This window comes from Odocoileus virginianus, chromosome 5 (genome assembly GCF_023699985.2).
Source record: "Odocoileus virginianus isolate 20LAN1187 ecotype Illinois chromosome 5, Ovbor_1.2, whole genome shotgun sequence".
NCBI classification, from domain to species: domain Eukaryota; kingdom Metazoa; phylum Chordata; class Mammalia; order Artiodactyla; family Cervidae; genus Odocoileus; species Odocoileus virginianus.
Genome location: NC_069678.1, coordinates 9,307,174 through 9,329,057, shown reverse-complemented (window position 1 = coordinate 9,329,057; position 21,884 = coordinate 9,307,174). Strand labels below are relative to the sequence as shown.

Genomic DNA, 21,884 nt, shown 5'->3' with positions numbered 1-21,884 from the left:
TGGGTATAATAACCTGCTAATGATATTTAATAGCTAGCACTTAGTCTTGACAGCCTCTGCCAAGTGTTTTACATGAAAAATCTCTTTAAATCTTCACAATAATGGTATAAAATAAATACTAGTACTGCCTTCATTTCACAGTGAGCAAACTGAGGCACAGAGAGGCAAAGCATCCCGAGCCCGCTCACCAGACAGGGAGGCGGTGGGGCCGCATCTAGACCCAGCCTGCAACCACACCTGCTCCTCCTTCCCGTCGATAAAACGCGTTAGGTAGGCAATGCCAAGGAAGACACAGCAGAGGAGCCCAAAGCAGAGCTGAATAGGCAAAGAAAGGACTTAGAAGCAGGAGTGCTTTCTAGGAACAGCTAGCTTGATTACGGAGCCCCCAAGCGGGGGCTTTTCCTCTTTCCTCAGCAGGACTCGAAGATGCCGCAGTTACTGCGAAACATTAACGGGATCATCGAAGCCTTCAGGCGCTATGCCAGGATGGAGGGTGATTGCGCAGTGCTGCAAAGAGGGGAGCTGAAAAGGCTCCTGGAGAAAGAGTTCGCTGACGTCATCGTGGTAGGAGACCCACGGGTCAAGGGTGCGGGGAGCGGGAGGGAAGAGAGAATGACCATATTTGCCTTGGGATTCATCTGACTATTCTAGCAATGGCAATCGTTACTTTCTGTTGCTTCTTAAATCTGATATGGCGGCCACTTCTACATCTACCGGAAGTGTGATCATCAGTAACGAGCATTCACGAGAAGCACGGCTTTGTGCTTGGCTGGAAGCAGTTGCTCCAAGATATTAGCTGAGAGGTCGCATCAGAAGTGAGGGGTAGCAGCTGGAGGAGACTCTGGGAGCCCCTCCCTACAAGACAGCCCCAGGGCCCTGATGCACTTCGCTGTCTCTCCCTGCCTTTGGTGTGCAGCTAAAGAAACCAGGATGGTGAAAGTCCTGGGGGCAGGAAGGTGTGTGCTGTTTCTGCACACTGAGGGAAACCCACCAGATGCCCCTACTTGGCAAAACACCTGACCCCTTCAGTGAGGACCTCACAGAATTCCCACGGGGCCATCTTCTTGCTGAGCTTCTCTTGGTGTCGGGCTCGCTGAAGGGAAAAACCACCTCTATGCCAGGGTCCAGGGGCTGAGGACAGCCTGAAGAATCACTACAAGCTCAGTCATTTAGTCATTCTTCATGAAATCTTTATCCAGTTCTCCTGTAGACCAGAAACTGGGTCCAACACAGAGGATACAAAACAGAGCCTGCTTCCTGCCTTTGAGGGAGAGAGGCTGGACTAAATGAGAGTGATTCTGTGTTAGTGCTTCTGTGGTAGCAGTGTGTGTGTGTGTGTGTGTGTGTGTGTGTGTGTGTGTGTGTTTGTGTGTGTGTGTGTGTGTGCAGTGTCGGGGTGCCAAGTAGCTAGGCCCCCAGGCCCAGGGGTGGGATGCCTGGAAACAGCTGACTGGCCTGACCTTGTCCTCCTCAGAGGAGGGGTACTGATGTAGCCTCATCTTCCCCACAGAAACCCCATGATCCGGCCACTGTGGATGAAGTCCTGCGCCTGCTGGATGAAGATGACACAGGGACAGTGGAATTCAAGGAATTCTTGGTCTTGGTGTTCAAAGTCGCCCAGGCCTGTTTCGAGACACTGAGTGAGGGTCCTGAGGGAGCGTGTGGATCTCAGGAGTCTGGCCGTGATGCCCCTGCAGCCACCCAAGAGCCAGGGGAAGGACAGAGAAGCAGCCCTGCAGTGGGAAGGCCTGGGAGCAGGCAAGGCCCTGCAGGGAGCAGCGACGCACAGAGTGAGCAGGCTTCCGGGGGGCCAGGAGGGCCTGGGCTGCAGACCCAGGGTCAGGACATCAGCTCTGCTCAGATCAGTCACCAGGACAGGCAGTTTGAGTCTCAGAGACAGGAGGGAGTGAGCCAGTCTACACAAGCAAGGAGTCACGTGGAGCAGGCCCAGAGAGTGCGAGAAGACAAGAGTCCTCAGACCAGAGAGAGGGGGACAGAGAGAGAGCCGCAGGCCAGGGAACAGGACAGAGCCCACCAGACAAGTGAGGCCGGCACTGGAACCATAACTCAGACCCACACAAGTACCACTCAGACAGTGGAACAAAATAGGAGCCATCAGACTGGAAGCGCCAGCACCCAGCCACAGGAGTCCACCAGAGGGACTGAGACCCACAGTCAAGACGGGAGGCAGACAAGCCAAGTGGTGACAGGAGGACATATTCAGACACAGACAAGCTCACAAACCCAGACGGTGGAACAAAATAGGAGCCATCAGACTGGAAGTGCCAGCACCCAGCCACAGGAGTCCACCAGAGGGACTGGGACCCACAGTCAAGACGGGAGGCAGACAAGCCAAGTGGTGACAGGAGGACATATTCAGGCAGAAACAAGGTCACAAACCCAGACGGTGGAACAAAATAGGAGCCATCAGACTGGAAGCGCCAGCACCCAGCCACAGGAGTCCACCAGAGGGACTGAGACCCACAGTCAAGATGGGAGGCAGACAAGCCAAGTGGTGACAGGAGGACACATTCAGGCAGAGACAAGGTCACAAACCCAGACGGTGGAACAAAATAGGAGCCATCAGACTGGAAGTGCCAGCACCCAGCCACGGGAGTCCACCTGCAGCCAGGCCAGGGGGACTGAGACCCACAGTCAAGACGGGTATCAGACGAGACAGGTTGTGACAGGAGGACACATTCAGACACAGCCGGGGTCACAAACCCAGACACGCACTCAGACCAGGGAGCTTGACAGGAGCCATCAGGGAGGAAACACTAGCATCCAGTCACAGGAGTCCATCAGAGGCACTGAGATCCACAGTCAGGATGGGTATCAGTCGAGACAGGCTGTGACGGGAGGACACATTCACACACAGGGAGGTGCCCCCCAGGCCGTGGAACAGGACAGGGGCCAGATTACAAGCCACACCAGGACAGGAGAACAGGGCCAGACCCAGAGGCAGTCAGGCAGTACTCAAAGACAGACACAGGTGAGCAACTGCGAGGCAGGAGAGACAGTGCTGGGAGGGCAGGCCCAGACTGGGGCGAGCACTGTGACGGGCAGAAGGGACACGAGCGGTACCCACCCACCGTGCAGTGTGACAGGAGGTCAGGGAGAAAGAGATCCCACCGCGGTTCAGCAGGAGTGGGTTGATGACCACACAAGGGAGACAGTGATCCGAAGGCAGGACCAGGGCAGTCTGCACGCTAGTGTCCCTTCAGCACAAGGCCGGGAGGCAGCCCAGCCAGAAGGGAAGCGAGGACTCACAGCTAGGGGACTGTATTCCTACTTCAAAAGCAGCAAGCCATGAGTGCCCCAGCCCTGGACTCCGGTGCCCAGCACAGAGAAGAGCAGAGGGCAGTTGGCTTGCTGTGCCCTGGCCAGTCCGGTTAGCAAGTCTCTGAACGTTAGCTCTTCATCGCGGTACTTCGCTCTTAGTTCTTTCTCAGTGAGGCCATTTCTGCAAGGTGATTGCTATCCTAAAATTTTGTCTCTTACCTGCTTTGCTGAGCAGACGCTCTCAGGGGCAAGAAGACATGGAACAACTCATCCCTTTGTGCCACGTTTTCCTTAGCTTGTGGGGGGTTTCAGTTACTTTTATAGATTCTGTTGTCTGCCATTGCCTCATCTATCCTAATGAATCAATAAAAGCTTCCTAAGCAACTGGGCTTCATGTTTCATTCAATTACTATTAACATGATGGACTAAAGACTACAGGACTTTGATGACAGGACTTTGGTGATGAACTGGACGTGGTCCCTACCCTTGTAGAACATCTGGTTGAGAAAACACTATGCAAGATTCCACAAGTTATGTAACCACTGTGGGAAAGAGTATGGAGATTCCTTAAAAACACTAAAAGTAGATTTACCATATGATCCAGCAATTCCACTCCTGGGCATATATCTAGGAAAAGACAAAAGCTCTAATTCAAAAAGGTACAGGCACTACAGTATTCATAGCAGCACTATGTATAACAGCCAAGTCACGGAAGCAGTGCAAATGTCCATCAACAAATGAATGGATAAAGATGTGTTACATATATACACAATGGAATACTACTTAGTCATAAAAAGGAGCGAAATAATGCCATTTGCAACAACATGAATGGACCTAGAGATTATCATACTAAGTGAGGTAAGTCAGATAAAGAAACATATTATATGATATCATTTATATGTAAAATCTAATAAATAGTACAAGTGAACTTATTTACAAGACAGAAACAGACTCCCAGACATAGAAAACAAGCTTACAGTTATCAAAGGGGAAGGGGGAAGGGATTAACAGATGCATAATACTATAAATAAAATAGATTTAAGTAACAAGGTTTGACTGTATAGCACAGAGAACTATATTCAATATCTTCTAATAAACTATAATAGAAAATCATTGAAAAAAGACAATATATACATTTACATATATATATAACCAAATCACTTTGTCAAACACCTGGAACTAACACAATATAGTTAAGTCAACTATACCTCTAAAAAAAGAGATTTCAAGGGCTGTCAGAGTCAAAGAGAAGAGATACCATACTTTTATATTTGGCAGAAATGGATCAGGAAAGTTGCAGTCAGAAGAGGTTCCTTTTGGTAAATGCTCTTAAAGGACAATCAGGATTTAGGTAGGCAAAGGTATTCTCAGTCTCTAAGGTAATCTCACAATCTCTAATTCTACAGTGCAAAGTCTCTGTTTACCTTGTAAGGTCACAAAGGAACGCTGACCTAAGGGTATCAAAAAGTGAAAGAAGGCTTCCAGGGACTGTGTAAAGAAAGGAAAAGGCATGTGTTCCCAGGAACTGAGCCAAGAGCCTGGGCTCCCCTTTCCCACTCTCTCACCCATGTCAGCTCTGATCATTCATGATGTCTCACTCATTGGATATGAACAGGTTATGAGTAGAACCTCTCCATTTTGGTTTATTGTGAGAATCACCTCGGAAGTAGGTTTTAAAATACAGGTTTATAAACCTAAACCTAGAGACGCTGAGTCCCAAAGTTTGGAGCATAGCCTACACAAAGTGTTTAGGAACTTCTTAAGTGAAATTTGACTTCTGATAGAATGGCAGACTAGATACTCTGAAGGACCTCCATAAGAAAGCAAGTAGATCCTATATAAACCACATTTCTTTCATTACATTATTGGTTTATAGGAAAAAACGGAAATCTCCCAGGAGCAAACAAAATGTGTTAGGCTGAATAATAATCTCCCAAAATGTCCATATCCTGATCCAAGGAATATGTGAATATATTATGTTATATGGCAAATGGAACTTAGTAGATGTGATTAAATTAAGAGTCTTGAGATGAGGATATTGTTCTGGATTATCCAGATGGGCCCCATGTAATCACAAAGGTCCTCATAAAGGTGAAGCAAGAGGACCAAAGTCAGTAAAAGGATTGGAGTTGTAGTGATGTGTCATAAGCCAAGGAATTCAGGTGGCTTCTAGAAGCAAGAAAATGTAAGGAAATAGAATTCCCCTAGAGCCTCTAGTTCCCTTTCCAGCACCTTGATTTTAGACTTCTGATTTCCAAGGATGCAAGGGAATAATTTTTTTAATTGTTTTAAGCCATTAGGTTTCTGGTAATTTGTTACACAGCAATAGAAAACTAATACCCAAAACAAAAACTCAGAACTAGAGCCAGAAGAGTAAGGAGGAAGCATGTGTAAAAGGTAAGGTTGTCCTTCTCAGGACAAAGTGATTTTGTATCTGTCCCTACTATAAAGATGGTAAAGCATCTTGCTTACAATGCAGGAGACCTGGGTTCAATCCCTGGGTCAGGAAGATACCCTGGAGAAGAAAATGGCAACCCACTCCAGTACTCTTGCCTGGAAAATTGCATGGATGGAGGAGCCTGGTAGGCTATAGTCCATGGGGTCGCAAAGAGTCGGACACGAGTGAGTGCACTTTCTTTTCTTTCCTACTATAAAGAAGGCTGAGCGCTGAAGAACTGTTGCTTTTGAACTGTGGTGTTGGAGAAGACTCTTGAGAGTCCCTTGGCCTGCAAGAGATCCAACCAGTCCATCCTAAAGGAGATCAGTCCTGGGTGTTCATTGGAAGGACTGATGCTGAGGCTGAAACGTCAATACTTTGGCCACCTGATGCAAAGAGCTGACTCATTTGAAAAGACCCTCATGCTGGGAAACATAGAGGGCAGGAGGAGAAGGGGACAATAGAGGATGAGATGATTGGATGGCATCACCGACTCGATGGACATGAGTTTGGGTAAACTCCAGGAGTTGGCATTGGACAGGGAGGCCTGGCATGCTGCAGTTCATGGAATTGTAAAGAGTCAGACACAACTGAGTGACTGAACTGACTGAACTACTAACCTTTAGGTATAAAGGCCAAAGACAAATAGCAAAGGACTTGCAAGGAAACATGGAATAGTATTCTCACAATCCTTTCATGGGGACTGTATTAGAGAATGAGCTTCCAAAACAAACAAACAAGACAGAGAATCATAAAAGTGTTTGCCATAGAATGTGATACAAGGCATTTCAACATATTTAACTGTAGACTAAGACTAAAAAGGGAGGAAAAGCTGACAGAATAACATTTGACATTATATGCTTTAAATATAAATATAATACAACTAACAAAAACAGAGGAAGGAGAATATGTATGAAAAATCAGTCAGTTCAGTCACTGGCAATGATGCCATCCAACCATCTCATCCTCTGTCATCCCCTTCTCCTCCTGTCTTTAATCTTTCCCATCATTGGGGTCTTTTCTAAGGAGTCAGCTTTTCACATTAGGTGGCCAAAGGATTGGAACTTCAGCTTCAGCATCCTTCCAATGAATATTCAGGACTGATTTCCTTTAGGATTGACTAGTTTGATCTTCTTGCAGTCCAAGGGACTCTCAAGAGTCTTCTCCAACACCACAGTTCAAAAGCATCAATTCTTCTGTGCTCAGCTTTCTTTATAGTCCAACTCTCACATCCATACATGACTACTGGAAAAACCATAACCTTGACTAGATGGACCTTTGTTGGCAAAGTAATGTTCTGCTTTTTAATATGCTGTCTAGGTTTGTCATAGCTTTTCTTCCAAGGAGCAAGCACCTTTTAATTTCATGGCTGAAGCCACCACTGCAGTGATTCTGGCCAAGATAATAAAGTCTGTCACTGCTTTCATTGTTCCCCATCTATCTGCCATGAAGTGATGAAACCTGATGCCATGATTTTAGTTTTTGTACTAATAGAAACACAAATTAAAACTACATATAGATACCACTTCTCCACATCAGTTTGGCAATAGACTTTGAGAAGACTTTCCGAGAATAGACTTTGCTGAAGAAGGTGTAAAGAATAGATACCCCCATATTTTTCTGATGAGAGTGAGAAATGATACAGCCTCATTGGAGAGAATTTGACAAAATTCATCATTATTATATCTGCCTGTTTTGTTCTTGCTGTTTCTCTGAAACAGATCTTGACAGATAGTAGCATTCAATAATTATCTGTTTAAAAAATTATACATTAAAGTTTGTATAATCTCTATGCAGAGTTGTGAATATGGAAAGGCAACTATAATCAAGCTCTTATCGAATAAGAAAATGGAGTTTCTTTAGTGCTGTCAAAGTCAGAGTTAGAAATTAGAAAATGGCAGCAGTAAAACTAAACTCAGACTTTTGGGTATAAACTCAGTGACTGATGATACCTCACAGAGAAAAAAGGGCTTGGGAGTGTGTGAGAATCTACCCAAAGGGGTTGGGAGGGTGTCACAGAGAGTGGCCCTTCCAGTCCCACCTCCAGCCCCAAAAGGAGATTCTGGCCATGAAAGCATGGAGCCCACTGACACCTTGGGATAGATGCCACCCTCAGGATCTCTGTTCTCAGGGAGCTTCCAGGAGGAGGAAGGGAGTTGCCCTGGAACGGTCCAGGGAAATTTGAAAGTATAAGTGGTTCTGAAAGAGAAGTTAAGCAACCATGAGTCATGGAGAGGTGAAACTGGCAGCCTGTCCCTTGCTGGATGGATCTGGAAGCTACTGTGAAAGTCCCCCTTCCTCCATGTTTCAGGTATAAATGAATATAGATTTCTTATAAATGTTAAACATTGGAATGGGTCAAATCAGAGACATAGTCATGGTGAACCTTAAAAAGAAAGAATTGAATCCAAGTCAACAGAATCTGACTCAACTTTAATTTAAGGCATTCACCTTTCAGAAGTGTGTGTGGGGGGGTTATTCAGCCAAATACAGAAAAGGGGAGTCATGGAGTCAGTGACGCGGGATCCATATAAGCAGTCTGTGTCTAGGCAAGAAGACCACCTCCCAGTGGCAAAGTCTATGTATCCGTGGAAATCCATCAGGTGAATAGCTGATTGGATGCCATTAACCTCCACATCAGGAAATGAACTCTCCTTCTCTGCTTCTGTGACCATTCATGATATGGGTCCATGTGGGCGAAAGCACTGCCCAGGGATGTGAATGACTAGTGTTCTTTCAACAGAGTTCATGAACTCAACATTCATGTTTCTTGTTGTAAATCAATGAACCGAAGTCATGAAGGTCAGTCCTAGGCTCTGGGCTTGGCAGCTGTAAGTCTGCCACGCAAGCAGGCTCTCCTCTCAGAGTCAGAGTCATAACCTGGGAGCCTGTGTATGTGCCCTAGCCCCTTTGAACCAGGGCATTTGCTAAGGGATGTCACACAATATTTCTCCTTCTCTGTCTTGACTTACTTCACTCAGCATGACAGTCTCTAGGTCCATGCCTGTTGTGGCAAATGGCATTATTTCATTCTCTTTAATGGCTGAGTAATGTTCTATTAATACATATGTAAGCACATTTTTAAAATTTTGGAGCTGACATACACATTATAGATAGAATGCTGTGCTGTGCTCAGTCATGTCAGACTCTTCATGACCCCATGGACTATAGCCCACCAGGAATGTCCATGGAATTTTCTAGGCAAGAATACTGCAGTGGGTTGCCATTTCCTTCTCCAGGGGATCTTCCTCAACCAGAGATCAAACCCGTGTCTCTTGTGTCTCCTGAATTGGCAGATGATTCTTTACCTATTGAGCCACTTGGGAAGCCCCCATATATAGAATGGCATCTATTTATTTTTTACTCAAACATCTTGTTGGCCTTTTCAGAACTCATAAGTCCCAGATATATGGTTTGTAGCATGAAAAGTGGCCCTATCCTCAGGAATACTCAGGGCTGAAGCCCCACTGCAAAAGCCCCACAAACTTTTCCCATCAGGTTCACTGAGAGTAGGTGTACCTCACTGCTGCCCCCTGGTGGTGGCGAGGAAGGATGCCTATAAAGGAACTGCTGCAACAAATTGGCTTAGGCTGGAATGGAACACGGTATCAAGAAAGGAGGACAGGCTCAGTACTGTGGCACCAGGCACAGCAGCCTCTGGAGGAAGTGACCCTGAAATCTCAGCAGTGACTCACGCCAGGCTGCTGTGAGCTGCAGAACTGACAGTGAGCATGTTTGTTTTTGTTTATGTGTTTGCTTTTGGGGAGGTGTCCTTCACAGAGCTGCTCCCACTGACAAATGGGCTCCTCGCACCTGGTTTGGGGCAGGCCCTGCTTCATCTGTGGAGCTAGACCTCTTGCCAGGCCTGTGGCTCCACTGGGCAGGGACAGCCTTATGGGGACCTGATTATCTCACGTGAGAAAGTACACGCCTGGAGCAGTCCGTGCAGACAGGCAGTGAGGTATACACCCCTCGTCTCTCCTGCCTCAAAGCAGAAGACAGCAGTCTCTACACTCCCCCCGGGGCCCTTAAGACCGTGGCTGTGGCTCACCCTTGTCTTAGCCACTCACAGGACCTCTCCAGAGTCATCTCCCAGGGCTGATGTAGGCCCCTCGACTCTGCGTGGAGTGTCCTCAGTGCCCCCCAGTTATATGTGAACTACAGGCAATAAACGGTGATTCCATTCTACCCACTTGCAAAAGGTAGGCAAGGTTTGGGGTGGAGTGGGCACAACCCTATCCTTATGTGTTTCCATTTAACAAAGAGAAAAAGCTAAGGGGAAAAAGCCAAATGGTTTTGCGTCTATTGTTGCCTGAATGCTGAGAAACTTTGAAATTCACAAGGCCAGTGATTGTGGAGGGTCTGAGGAGCAGGACTGGGGCCTGTTGAAACAGACACAGCTGACCTCTCAAGGCAGTACGGCCTCCTACCCACCAAGGCTGAGAGGGGCTCCTGAGCCTTCCTCTTACAGCACTGAATGGATCTCTAGGGGAAGAGACTCCCCATTCCCTGGTGCTATCAGAGCAGCTAAGGCAGTTTTGAGGCCCACGGCTCTGGGTGAAATGTGGAAGAATAATTGTTCTAGTTTATCTAGGGATTCTCTGAAAACAAATGACATCGCCAGAGAGAAAATGAAGTCAGCTCTAATAGGAATGCTTGTTGGATTCCTGGGAACCGATATAGTAATGCATGCCGTTGGAAGCCTCTACTCTCTCTTGGAAAAAATAAAATGTAAAACCTCTTATGGTAATGAGATAACCTGTTGCTGTTCCAGACCCAGGGTTCTCCCTGGGCTTTGGGTCATCTTGTCCTGAGCAGGTGGGAACTCAGTGCATGTGTTTAAATATCTTAAATGTTGTTGTCTAGTTGCTAGGTCATCTCTGACTCTTTGCAACCCCATGGACTAGAGCCCACCAGGCTCTTCTGTCCATGGGAGTTCCCAGACAAGAATACTGTAGTGGGCTGTCATTTCCTTCTCCAAGGAAATATCTTAAATAAAGAAAAACAAAAAAAATTTTTGGGGGGTGGGGGGGCATGCAGCTTCTGGGATCTTAGTTCCCCAATCACGGATTGAACCCAGACCCTTGGCAGTGAAAGTTGTGTAATCCTAACCACTGGATTGCCAGGGAATTCCCAAAATCCTTTTTTAAACTGAGAAAATTTTATGTTTATCATAGAGAAATCATAAAATAAGCAAGCAAAGAGATGAATACAAAAAAACACCAACAATAAATCCCTTCCACACCCTCCTCTTTATGCAAATTGCCATATAAATATCTATATGAAAATGTACATCTATTATTATATGTGCAGATGACTATGTAAATTATATTTGTAAGTTATGCATCTCTATGTAAAACATATAAAATGATAATCTTCTGTAAATTATATGTATATGCGTATATACATTATACAAACATAAATGATTGCAGAATAGCTTCTAGCTATTTATAAAGCAAGGGATGTTTGAAGAAGGAGAAGAAGATACAAATGGTCCTAATCAGCTTGACTTTGATCCAATATAGAGGCTTCACACAGGTTGGACTTTCTTCCTTATAAGGATAATTACGGCTTTTAGCAGCTGCTCTCAACCATGTCACAACTGTGGAGATTTCCATATCAAAGAAAATCTGAGGATCAGGGCTGAATGTCAGAGAATTAGTCTATACGTACCCATGTAACAGCAGCCCTCCTCCCTTCTCTCTCAAACCCCCGTCTGTTCACCAGGTAAAATCGGTTTCTCACTGCCATCTCTCTCCCTCTCAGGATTACTAGGCTGTGACCTAAGAAGAGGGTAGGGAGTGGATCTCAACAGGCTTATTTTTTCACAAGATTCAGGAAGCAGAATGGAGGGTGTGTGTCATTGGGGAAACCAGAGTCACCTATCAGGGCCCCAACTTTTCCATCTGAATTTGAGAGGTATATTTAACAAACTAGAACAAGCTGGGCCACACTGACCAGAAAAATCAGTCTCTTGTTTCATGAGACATTTCATCACCTATCCTCATGTACTCATCATTTGGGTTTGACTTTTTTCTTCCAAGGGAAAGTTACCATCCACAGAGGGAAATTCCCATGCACAGGCTGAAATCTACCTTATTTTATAATTTGCTGGTGTTCAGTTGCTGAGTTGTGTCCAACTCTTTGGCACCGCATGGACTGCAGTCTTTTAATCCTAATCTCAAATATAAATAATCACAAATAATAAAAATGCAAGGCTATGCTGCATGCCTATTTGTATATTACTATGAATTTACTAAATACCAACTTTATTCATTATGTGAAATGTCAGGCTGAATGAAGCTCAAGCCAAAATCAAGATTGCTGGGAGAAATATCAATAACCTCAGATATGCAGATGACCTCACCCTTATGGCAGAAAATGAAGAGGAACTAAAGAGCCTCTTGATGAAGGTGAAAGAGAAGAGTGAAAAAGCTGGCTTAAAACTCAACATTCAAAAAACTAAGATCGTGGCTTCTGGTCCTATCACTTCATGACAAATAGATTGGGAAAACAATGGAAACAGTAACAGACTTTATTTTCTTGGGCTCCAAAATCACTGCAGATGGTGACTGTAGTCATGAAATTAAAAGACACTTGCCTCTTAGAAGAAAAGCTATGACCAACCTAGACAGCATATTAAAAAGCAGGTACATCACTCTGCTGACAAAGGTCCATATACTCAAAGCTATGGTTTTTCCAGTAGTCATGTATGGATGTGAGAGTTGGATCATAAAGAAAGCTGAGCACCAAAGAATTGATGCTTTTGAACTGTGGTGTTGGAGAAGATTCTTGACAGTCTTTTGGACTACAAGGAGATCAAACCAGTCAGTCCTAAAGGAAATCAACCCTGAATATTCATTGAAAGGACTGATGCTGAAGCTGAAGCTCCAGTACTTTGGCAATCTGATGTGAAGCGCTGACTCATTAGAAAAGACCCTGATGCTGGGAAAGATTGAAGGCAGGAGGAGAAGGGAGCAACAGAGGATCAGACGATTGGATGGCATCATCGACTCAAAGGACTATCACTTCTGAGTAAATTCTGGTGGATGATGAAGCACTGGCACCTGGCGTGCTCCAGTCCATAGGGGTCGCAAAGAGCAACTGAACAACAGCAACAACAATTTTATGCTTGGCATTTTATAAAAGGAACCAGACCTAGTCTCTTTGTCAAGGAACGTAATGAAATTAATAGATACAACGGAAAGTATATTGAAACAACCAAAGAATCTTAGCTCAGAGAGTAAATGCCCATGCTGTCTGCCTATAGGCCCCCCTAAACTAATCTTAGCTTTGATATGATTCCAGTTGGCTCCATTACAACCACTGTCAATCTTGAAAATGGTTATCTGCATTTATTCTCCAGTGCAGACAAAGATGTTTTGTAACTCTACTCACAATAACTGCAATACTCTCCCCACCAAAAACACTCTGTCATTTCATCAGAGATTTTTTCCACTACCTACCACTCACAACAAACACATAGTAATCCTAATACAATAGAGGACTAAAATCCACTTCAGTTTTCCATGATACACTAGCCAGGAACTTACTGCTCTAATTATAGCATCTATTTTATGATAAGATCAGTGACCATATGTATTGTTGAAGTGTTTGTCTTATGAAAGGGTGTTGGAAAACTTAATTACACCCACAAATAATGAAAGATTAAGTCACACCCTAACATAACATAGGGTATTATTTATCTCCACTTAAGCAACAATGCAGAAATCTGAGGTTAACCACAGATTTATGGCTTTCTACCCATAACCTGATCTTTCTCACTTAGCTGGTTTTGGCCATCTGCCTCCCCCTTTGAGTTTTGCCATCAGGATAAGCTACTGATTACTCTGCTCCACACACCTCCTAAGTACCTCATCTAGGAAGACGTGGGGCCTGTAGGTGGCTCTGCTGTGTTTTGTGAGATCTGTTGAATCATTCAGATTACTTAGTTCCACGGCATGCCACAAGTGCTAAATCCACACACTTTTGCACGGGAGTTTGACTATCCACCGCATGAAAGCAACTTTCATCCTCTTACACAGAATTACAGCCCATACCTCTCCCTGGATCTAGGAACTAACAACAAAATTTGTCTGTATCAAGCTTTTTCATTTTGACCTTGCACACATCTTCTTTGTCCTATATCGTAGGGTTCTGGTCTTCTCCTGAGAGCATCGTAGTGAAGAAAGAGATCAGTGCCAGTCCTGGGAGTCAGAGTATTTGTGTTAGCTGAATTGGTTCTGCCACCTACCATCTATATAACTTTATAACCGAGGCTCTTTCTGAGCTTCAGTTTCCTCACTGGAAAATGAAGGTCATCATATGTTTGTTGTCGTTCTTGTTCAGTTGCTAAGTCATGTATGACTCTTTGCAACCCCATGGACTGCAGCATGCCAAGTTTCCCTGTCCTTCACTATCTCCCTGAGCTTGCTCAAACTCATGCCCATTGAGTCAGTGATACTATCTAACCGTCTCATCCTCTGCCACCCACTTCTCCTTTTGCCCTCAATCTTTCCCAGTACTAGGGTCTTTTCCAGTGAGTCAGCTCTTCTCATCAGGTAGCCAAAGTTTTGGAGCTTCAGCTTCAGCAGCAGTCCTTCCAATGAATATTCAGGGTTGATTTCCTTTAGGATTGACTGGTGTGATCTTGCAGTCCAAGGGACTCTCAAGAGTCTTCTCCAGCACCACAGTTCGAAAGCATCAGTTCTTTGGCTCTCAGCCTTCTTTATGGTCCAGCTCTCATATTCATATGTGACTACTGGAAAAACCATAGCTTATAACTTTTAGAGCTGTTGACAGAGTAATACCATATGTAAAGCAGGTACAGATGCTTAACAAACATCAGTGCCCTGTGCTCTCCCCTCTCCCATCTGCACTTAGCCCTACCGCCTCACCAATCTTCCTCTTTCTTTTTCATACAAGAAACTCTCTTCTTCTTCTCTAATAATAATAATTATAATAATACTTCCAAAGTCTTCTTTCTAATCTGTATATCCACAACCTTAGCCTGATAAGGTTCTTAAGAAGCCAGGACCAGAAATGTGGTGTTGGTGGTGGGTCAGGTTGCAAAAAGAATGAATTATTTTTAATAAATGTTAGAGTAAGGTGGGTAAAACATCACTGAAGTGTATAAAATTGGAGAAAATTTTATGAGAAAAATATACATCAAAAGCTTTAAAAATGTTATCTTTTGACAATGCTTTTCCCTCTAAGAGTTTATCATGTTAAGGAAATAATCAGATATAATAAAATATTTGTGTATAGGATGTTTGTTATAGTATTGTACTAGTGAAAAATTAGAAATAATAAAAAATATCTAAGAATAGGATGCCAAGATAGTAAATACTAGCTAGTCATTAAAAACTATGTTTTAAAGGAGTTTATAATGACAGTGGAAAATGCTCACAATTTTATATAAAATTGTGAGTATATTATCGATTTTTAAAATATATAAAACATAGTATTACTGTGAAAGTGAAAGTATTAGTTGCTCAGTCATGTCCAACTCTTTGCAACCCTGTGGACTGTAGCCCACCAGGCTCCTCTGTCCATGGGATTCTCCAGGCAAGAATACTGGAGTGAGTTGCCATTCCCTTCTCCAGGGGATCTTCCTGACTGAGGGATCGAACCCAGGTCTTCTGCATTGCAGGTAGATTCTTTACAATCTGAGCCACCAGGGAAGCCCAGGTTTACTATATGATCTAGCAATTTCACTTCTGGGTATATACCCAAAAAGAATGAAAGCAGAGACTCAAAACATATTTGTAAACTCATGCTCACAGCCACATTATTCACAATAGTCAAAAGGTGGAATTAGATCAAGTGTCTATCAGTGGACAAATGGATACACACAATGCGGTCTGTACACATACAGTGGAATGTAATGACAATCCTTTCAAGCAAATGAATGAAACTCTGACACACGCGACAACACGAAAGAATCTTTAGGGCATCATGGTAGGTGTAAAAGGTCAGTCACAAAGGGACAAATAGTGTATGATTCCACTTAAATGAGGTACCTAAAGTAGTCAGAATTCGAGACAGAAATTAAAATGGTGGGTGCCAGGGATGGGGAGAGGGAGTAATTGGGGAGTTAGTGTTCAATGGGTACAGAGTTTCAGTTTGGGAAGGTGAAAAATTTCTGGAGATGATAGTGGAGATAATTGCATAACAGTGCAAATGTGTTTAATGCCATAGAACTGGACATTTAAAAATGAACAAAATGGTAAATTGTATTTAACTCACTGTAATAAAAATACATATATATATATATATATATACACACACACACACACACAAGTACATATGCATTTATACAATACCAATACATACAGACATGCATATGTAAATAAAATACTGAACAGCTATAAGCCAAATGTCAGCAGTGAATTCTGAATTGTGAAATTATGATATTTTTCCTTCTTCTTTGTATTTTTCTGCATTTTACAATTTTTCCATCATGAACACGTATTACTTTTTTCAGGAAAAATTAATTGTGTTTCTTTAAATCAACTTGAATTTCCTCAAATAGGCTCTTAGCTTTGGCCAAGGAGGAGGTGGCCCTACAGGTAGATGCATGTGTGTTCCGCCCCAGGAATGTTTCCTCTCAGTCCTGCGCTCTGCCTTTACAAGGTGGCTTCAGGCTTGCAGAGCTCGTAAAGAGTCTTTCACCCACATATGGACACAGCTGGAGAGCATTTACGAGGTTCTCTTTGAACCTTGTAGATGAATTTATGGCTGTTTCTTGAGGGATTCCTCCCAGTGGCCCCAGAAGCTATGCTGGGAACTATTCCACCTGACTTACAGCCAAGAGTCGTATCGAGGCTGCCTGTGGCCGCAGCACAGTGCAGTAGGAGAAGGGTCACAGATGAGTCAGCTATGGAACTCTGCAATGTGCCCATCGGCCAGGCAGACCTCTCTCTGGCTCTTCCTTCCTTCACTGATGAAGAAAGTGAAAAATGTCAGTCACTCAGTCGTATCTGACTCTGTGTTTTATGGACTGTATTCCACTAGGCTCCTCTGTCCATGGGATTCTCCAGGCAAGAATACTGGAGTGGGTTGCCATTCTCTTCTCCAGGGGATCTTCCCAACCCAGGGATGGAACCCAGGTCTCCTGTATTGCAGGCAGAGTCTTTACCGTCTGAACCACCAAAGAAGCTCCCTCCTTCATAGCTAAGATGAAGCAAACCAAGACCCCTCCCTCAGAGCGAGCTCAGGATTTGCTTGCCCCAGGACAATTCCCTGATGAAGTCCTCCAGACTCCTAGGGTCACCTCAGCAGTCATGGCTTCATATGCTTCACTATCAAGATGTGGTCAAGGTTTACATGTAAGTTCTTAAGTGATTTTCAAAAGTGTTCAGGAGTCCCCAGGAGTCAAGGTCACAAGTCTTCCAGTCCTGCCTGTCCTTCTATCCCTAGCAGGGAAACTCATTCATATGTGATTAAGTGGGCCTCAGGCAACTCACAAACAGACCCTGTGTGTGTGCTGAGCACTTCAGTCGCCCTATTTAGAAGCCACCATTGGTTCTGGTTTGCCTGTAGAACAAATTCCAAATGAGGACTTTATTCTTATACATAGTCACAAGGCCCTACCTGCTGTGTTTTCTGTCTTCCCTTACAGACTCAGCTTTTGCTTTACCCCTGCTCTGCCCTCTTGGCATCCTTTACTGCATGGCTATATCAAGCTTCCAGAAATTCCCTAACACACCACGCCCTGTTAGGCAGGGGACTTGTTATATACTGGTCCTTCTTCCTCCAGCTGGCGAATGAAATACTCTTCAAGACCCAACATGCACAATAACAGCAAACATTGCCAGTCTTTTACAATGTGACTAATAATGTTCTGAGTACCTTGCCTTTAATAATTCATCCTTTTCCCACACTGTCAAATCCAGAACAAATCCCTGCTGCCTCACTCCATTAGTTTTCTGCCTATTTTCTTAGCATAGTTCTTTACCCTCCAGTTGAGTCTATAAACCTGTAGACAGCCTTCCTATGAAATGCTATTCTGCCTAAGTGAGCCAGAGCTGATGACTACTGCTTAAACCAGTAATCTTGTCTTATAAGACATTTATCTAGCAAGCCTCCACTGAATGTCACTGAGTTCCAGGCACCTGTGCTGGCGTAGAGCGAATACAAGGCCTCAGTTCTGTTCATGAGGAGCTCACATCTGTACAAATAAAAAAGAGAGGGAGAGAGAGAAACAATGCAAGGTAATTAAAGGTACAGGTAATTAAAGTATTCACGTGAATACTTATGAAAATATAACTTGGCTCTCAGGGAACTCAGATGGAGAGACTGAGAAGGCTTCGTAGAGGAGGTGCCAACCAAAGAGGCAATGCAGCCTCAGTAGAGAGAGTAGGCTCTGAAGCCAGACAACTCAGGCTTACATCCCACTTCTGCCACACACTAGATATGTAAGCTTGGGCAAGTTGCTTAATGTTTCTGGCCCTCAGTTCTCTCATCCATAAATGAGTGACAATAAGTATATCTACCCAGTAATCACCTAGACTGTGTATTAAAAAACAGAGACACGACTTTGCCAACAAATGTCCATGTAGTCAAAGCTATGGGTTTTCCAGTAGTCACATATGGATGTGAGAGTTGGACCATAAAGAAGGCTGAGCGCCGAAAAATTGATGTTTTGGAATTGTAGTGCTGGAGAATATTCTTGAGAGTCACTTGGACTGCAAGGAGTTCAAACCAGTCCATCCTAAAGGAAACCAATCCTGAATATTCATTGGAATGACTGATACCAAAGCTGAAGCTCCAATACTTCGGCCACCTGATGCGAAGAGCTGACTCATTGGAAAAGACCCTGATGCTGGGAAAGATTGAAGGAGGGAGGAAAATGAGATGACAGAGAATGAGATGGTTAGATAGCTTCACTGACCCAATGGACATGAGTTTGAGAAAACTCTGGGAGATAGTGAAGGACAGGGAAGCCTGGTGTGCTGCAGTCCATGTGGTCACAGAGTCAAACATGACTTAATGACTGAACAACAACATCAATCACTTCTGCAGGCAGCTTGGTCCCTAGGGACTGTCTATAGAGTGTGCTTTCAGGTCTGATGCCAGTACCGTCTGCTTTCTCTTCAGCCTTAAATTATTGTGAAGATCCATCTGTTTCAAGCCCAAGCCTCAACTCCAGTCACCAATTTATTATTTAGACTTTTCCCCTGGCTAGAAGGATCATTCTTTTAGTCTTGGACCTAGAATGTGACTCAGCCTCTCTTTGCTATTTCCAGGTTGACTTGTGCTTTAAAGGTTAGGTTAACATTATTTTAGGATTAGCTTTCTTATTTATTGAAGAAAAGCCTCTTCACTCTGAGTCTAGAATCCACTCCTGTGAACCCACAAGTGAGTAAAGTCGCTCAGTCATGTCCGACTCTTTGTGACCCCATGGACTAGAGCCTACCAGGCTCCTCCATCTATGGGATTTTTCAGGCAAGAGTACTGGAGTGGGTTGCCATTTCCTCATCCAGGGGATCTTCCTGACCCAGGGATGGAACTCAGGTCTCCCGTGTTGCAGGCAGACACTTTACCATCTGAGCCACCAGGGAAGTCCATATCAGCCTTCCATGTGTTCAGTCGCTAAGTCATGTCTGACTGCAACCCCACGGACTACAGCACGCCCGGCTTCCCTATCTATCACCATCTCCAGGAGTTTGCTCAAACTCATGTCATTGAGTCATCGGCAATGGATCCAACCATCTCATCCTCTGTTGGCCGCTTCTCCTCCTGCCCTCAATCTTTCCCAGCATCAGGGTCTATTCCAATGAATCGGCTTTTCACATCAGGTGGCCAAATTATTGGAGCTTCAGCTTCAGCAGCAGTCCTTCCAATGAATATTCAGGGTTGATTTCCTTTAGGATTGACTGGTAATTAGCCTTCTAGATTCCCCTTAAACTGAGCCGTCTAGTATAGTTAAAAAGAAGAAAGAAAGAAAGAAAAAAAAAAAACTCATAGTCTTCTAGAGCCAGAGAGATCTGGGTTAAATTGACAGATCCACCTCTAGCTGTGAGTCTTCAGTCAAGTCTTTAATGTTTCTTTCATAAGGTTACTACAATGCCCAAGTAAGGAAGATACAGAGTATAACTGTTTGAGTCTCTTCTTTTAATTTGTTTCTGTGATGTTCTTTAAGTCGCAGTTTCAAATATCTTCTGATGGTCCCATCCACAGCCATTCTTATTGCTGCCTGTTGTTCCCAGTTTCTCTACTTTCAACTTTTTCTACCAAAAGTCCTGGTGCCACTTCCTTGGTGCTGCTTTGCATAAAACCCATGTTGATTGTTCACTTCATTTTAGCTCCATAAAGGTATTTGCATTCTTAATTTAATTTAAATGTATATCATTATTATTCTATTGTGCTTAAAATGTATGTCATTGAACTTCAACAGGGCAAGATCTTTTATACTAACCATGTGACAAGCTAGAGGAATCTTGAATACAAGGATGATTATATTTTGCTAAAACTAAAGGTGATGACTAACGAAATAAAATATTAAGAAAGTTTATAGTATCATGCCAGCATTCTACCCACCTCTTATTCTACTTAACATTTTTATTAATCATTTGAATGTTGATTTCTAAAACTGATGAATCAAATTTACAGATGACAGAAAGCTGGGATGGTTAATAAACACCTTCAAGTCAGAAATGGTTTTCAAATATACACAAACACACACACACACACACACACACACACATATATATACACATATACATACATATGTATATATATATATATATATATATATATTAGCAGGATGTATTGATGCTGAATAAAACAAGAAGTTTAAAGGGGGCAAATGTAAAATTCCTTCTTTGAGTCTAATAAGCTAGCAGCACAACTGTAGGATAAGGCTGAATTGGTTTAGCAGGAGTCACTCTTGCACAGTCAACTTAATGATTCCATATTGTTGTATAATTGTTCCCCAAATCAATATAATCTTAGGATGTCTTAGATGTCTAGCTTCAGAATAAGGGAGGTAAAAGGCTTCCTCTATCTTATGCAGCTAGATCACATCTTTGGAGTTGAATTCAGCTAAGGGTGGCACATTTTAGGATAGATATTGGCAAGCTGAAATGTATTTAAACAGGAAATCATTAGGAGTATGAACCATGTCATAAGAGAATGTTTGAAGGAAGCAGGATTTTTAGATCATGGATGACATCCCAAAGGTTCTAAGGGAACAGAACAGGAAGGAGTAAGATGCAAAACATATAGGATAGATTCTCATCTCTAGGAGGTCACATACTAGATGATGAGTGTAATGATAGAGACAGATTTAAAATGGGGAAGAAAGAACTAATTTTGCCTGGGAGAGTCAGGAAAGTTTTCACAGAAGGGAATGGCTGAAACTGAATTTTAAAAATAATGGGAAGGACTTTACCACCAGCAGAGCAGATCATCTGAGGCAAAGGGGAAAATATACACTTGAATCCCTAGGGCAGGGATTAAAACAGTGGGTTAAGAAGTAAATGGGAGATAAGAAAGTGATGACAGAAAAAGTACCAAATTTATACTCTAGGTTTCTGCTTAAATGTAACTTCTTTAGAGAAGTTTTCCTTGGCCCCTGCCCCCCAATCTAATTAAGTGTTCATATTATACTGTCTCCTAATTCTCTATAAGGGCATCAGGGATTATGCCTGGCATATCATAAACACTTAATAAATTTGTTGAATCATACACACAAAGACTGATTTAAAGCAGAGTTTGACAAGCATTATACAGTATATACACAGTTTTCAGGAGACAAGGCATATTTGAACTAATAAAACTTGAATTAATTGAGCCTTATGGGAGAAAGAGAAGATAGGAAGGACACTGAAGGTAGATGGAGCAGCTCTTGTGAATGCAGGGGCCAGGAAATGACATGGCAGGTACAGAGAACCCAGAGAACTTCCATATGTTTGCACACAGGTAGATGTGGGGGAGTAGTAGCTGACAAGACCAGAGAGGTAGGCAAGGGCCAAATCAATCTTGATCACCTACTCATGAAGGATTTCCTAATCCATGCTAAGAAGCCTGGATTTTATCTAAACAGCATGGAGTACCTACTGAAGGATTTGAAAGTCCTATGATTCAATTTATATTCTAGAAAGTTCATGCTGGAGGTTGGGCGGTAGATTATTTAGATGGTGGCAAGAGTAGAGATCCC

At 43.5% G+C, this 21,884-nt stretch overlaps 1 protein-coding gene across 1 annotated transcript; it reads left to right on the top strand.

Moving 5' to 3' along the window:
* The first annotated feature begins 425 nt into the window (after positions 1–425).
* LOC110140006 (cornulin-like) lies at positions 426–3,666 on the top strand. Its single transcript, XM_020898251.2, has 2 exons — positions 426–564; positions 1,511–3,666. The coding sequence occupies exons 1-2, from the start codon at positions 427–429 to the stop codon at positions 3,311–3,313; spliced, it is 1,941 nt and encodes a 646-aa protein (XP_020753910.2). The 5' UTR covers position 426; the 3' UTR covers positions 3,314–3,666.
* The last annotated feature ends 18,218 nt before the right edge of the window (positions 3,667–21,884 follow it).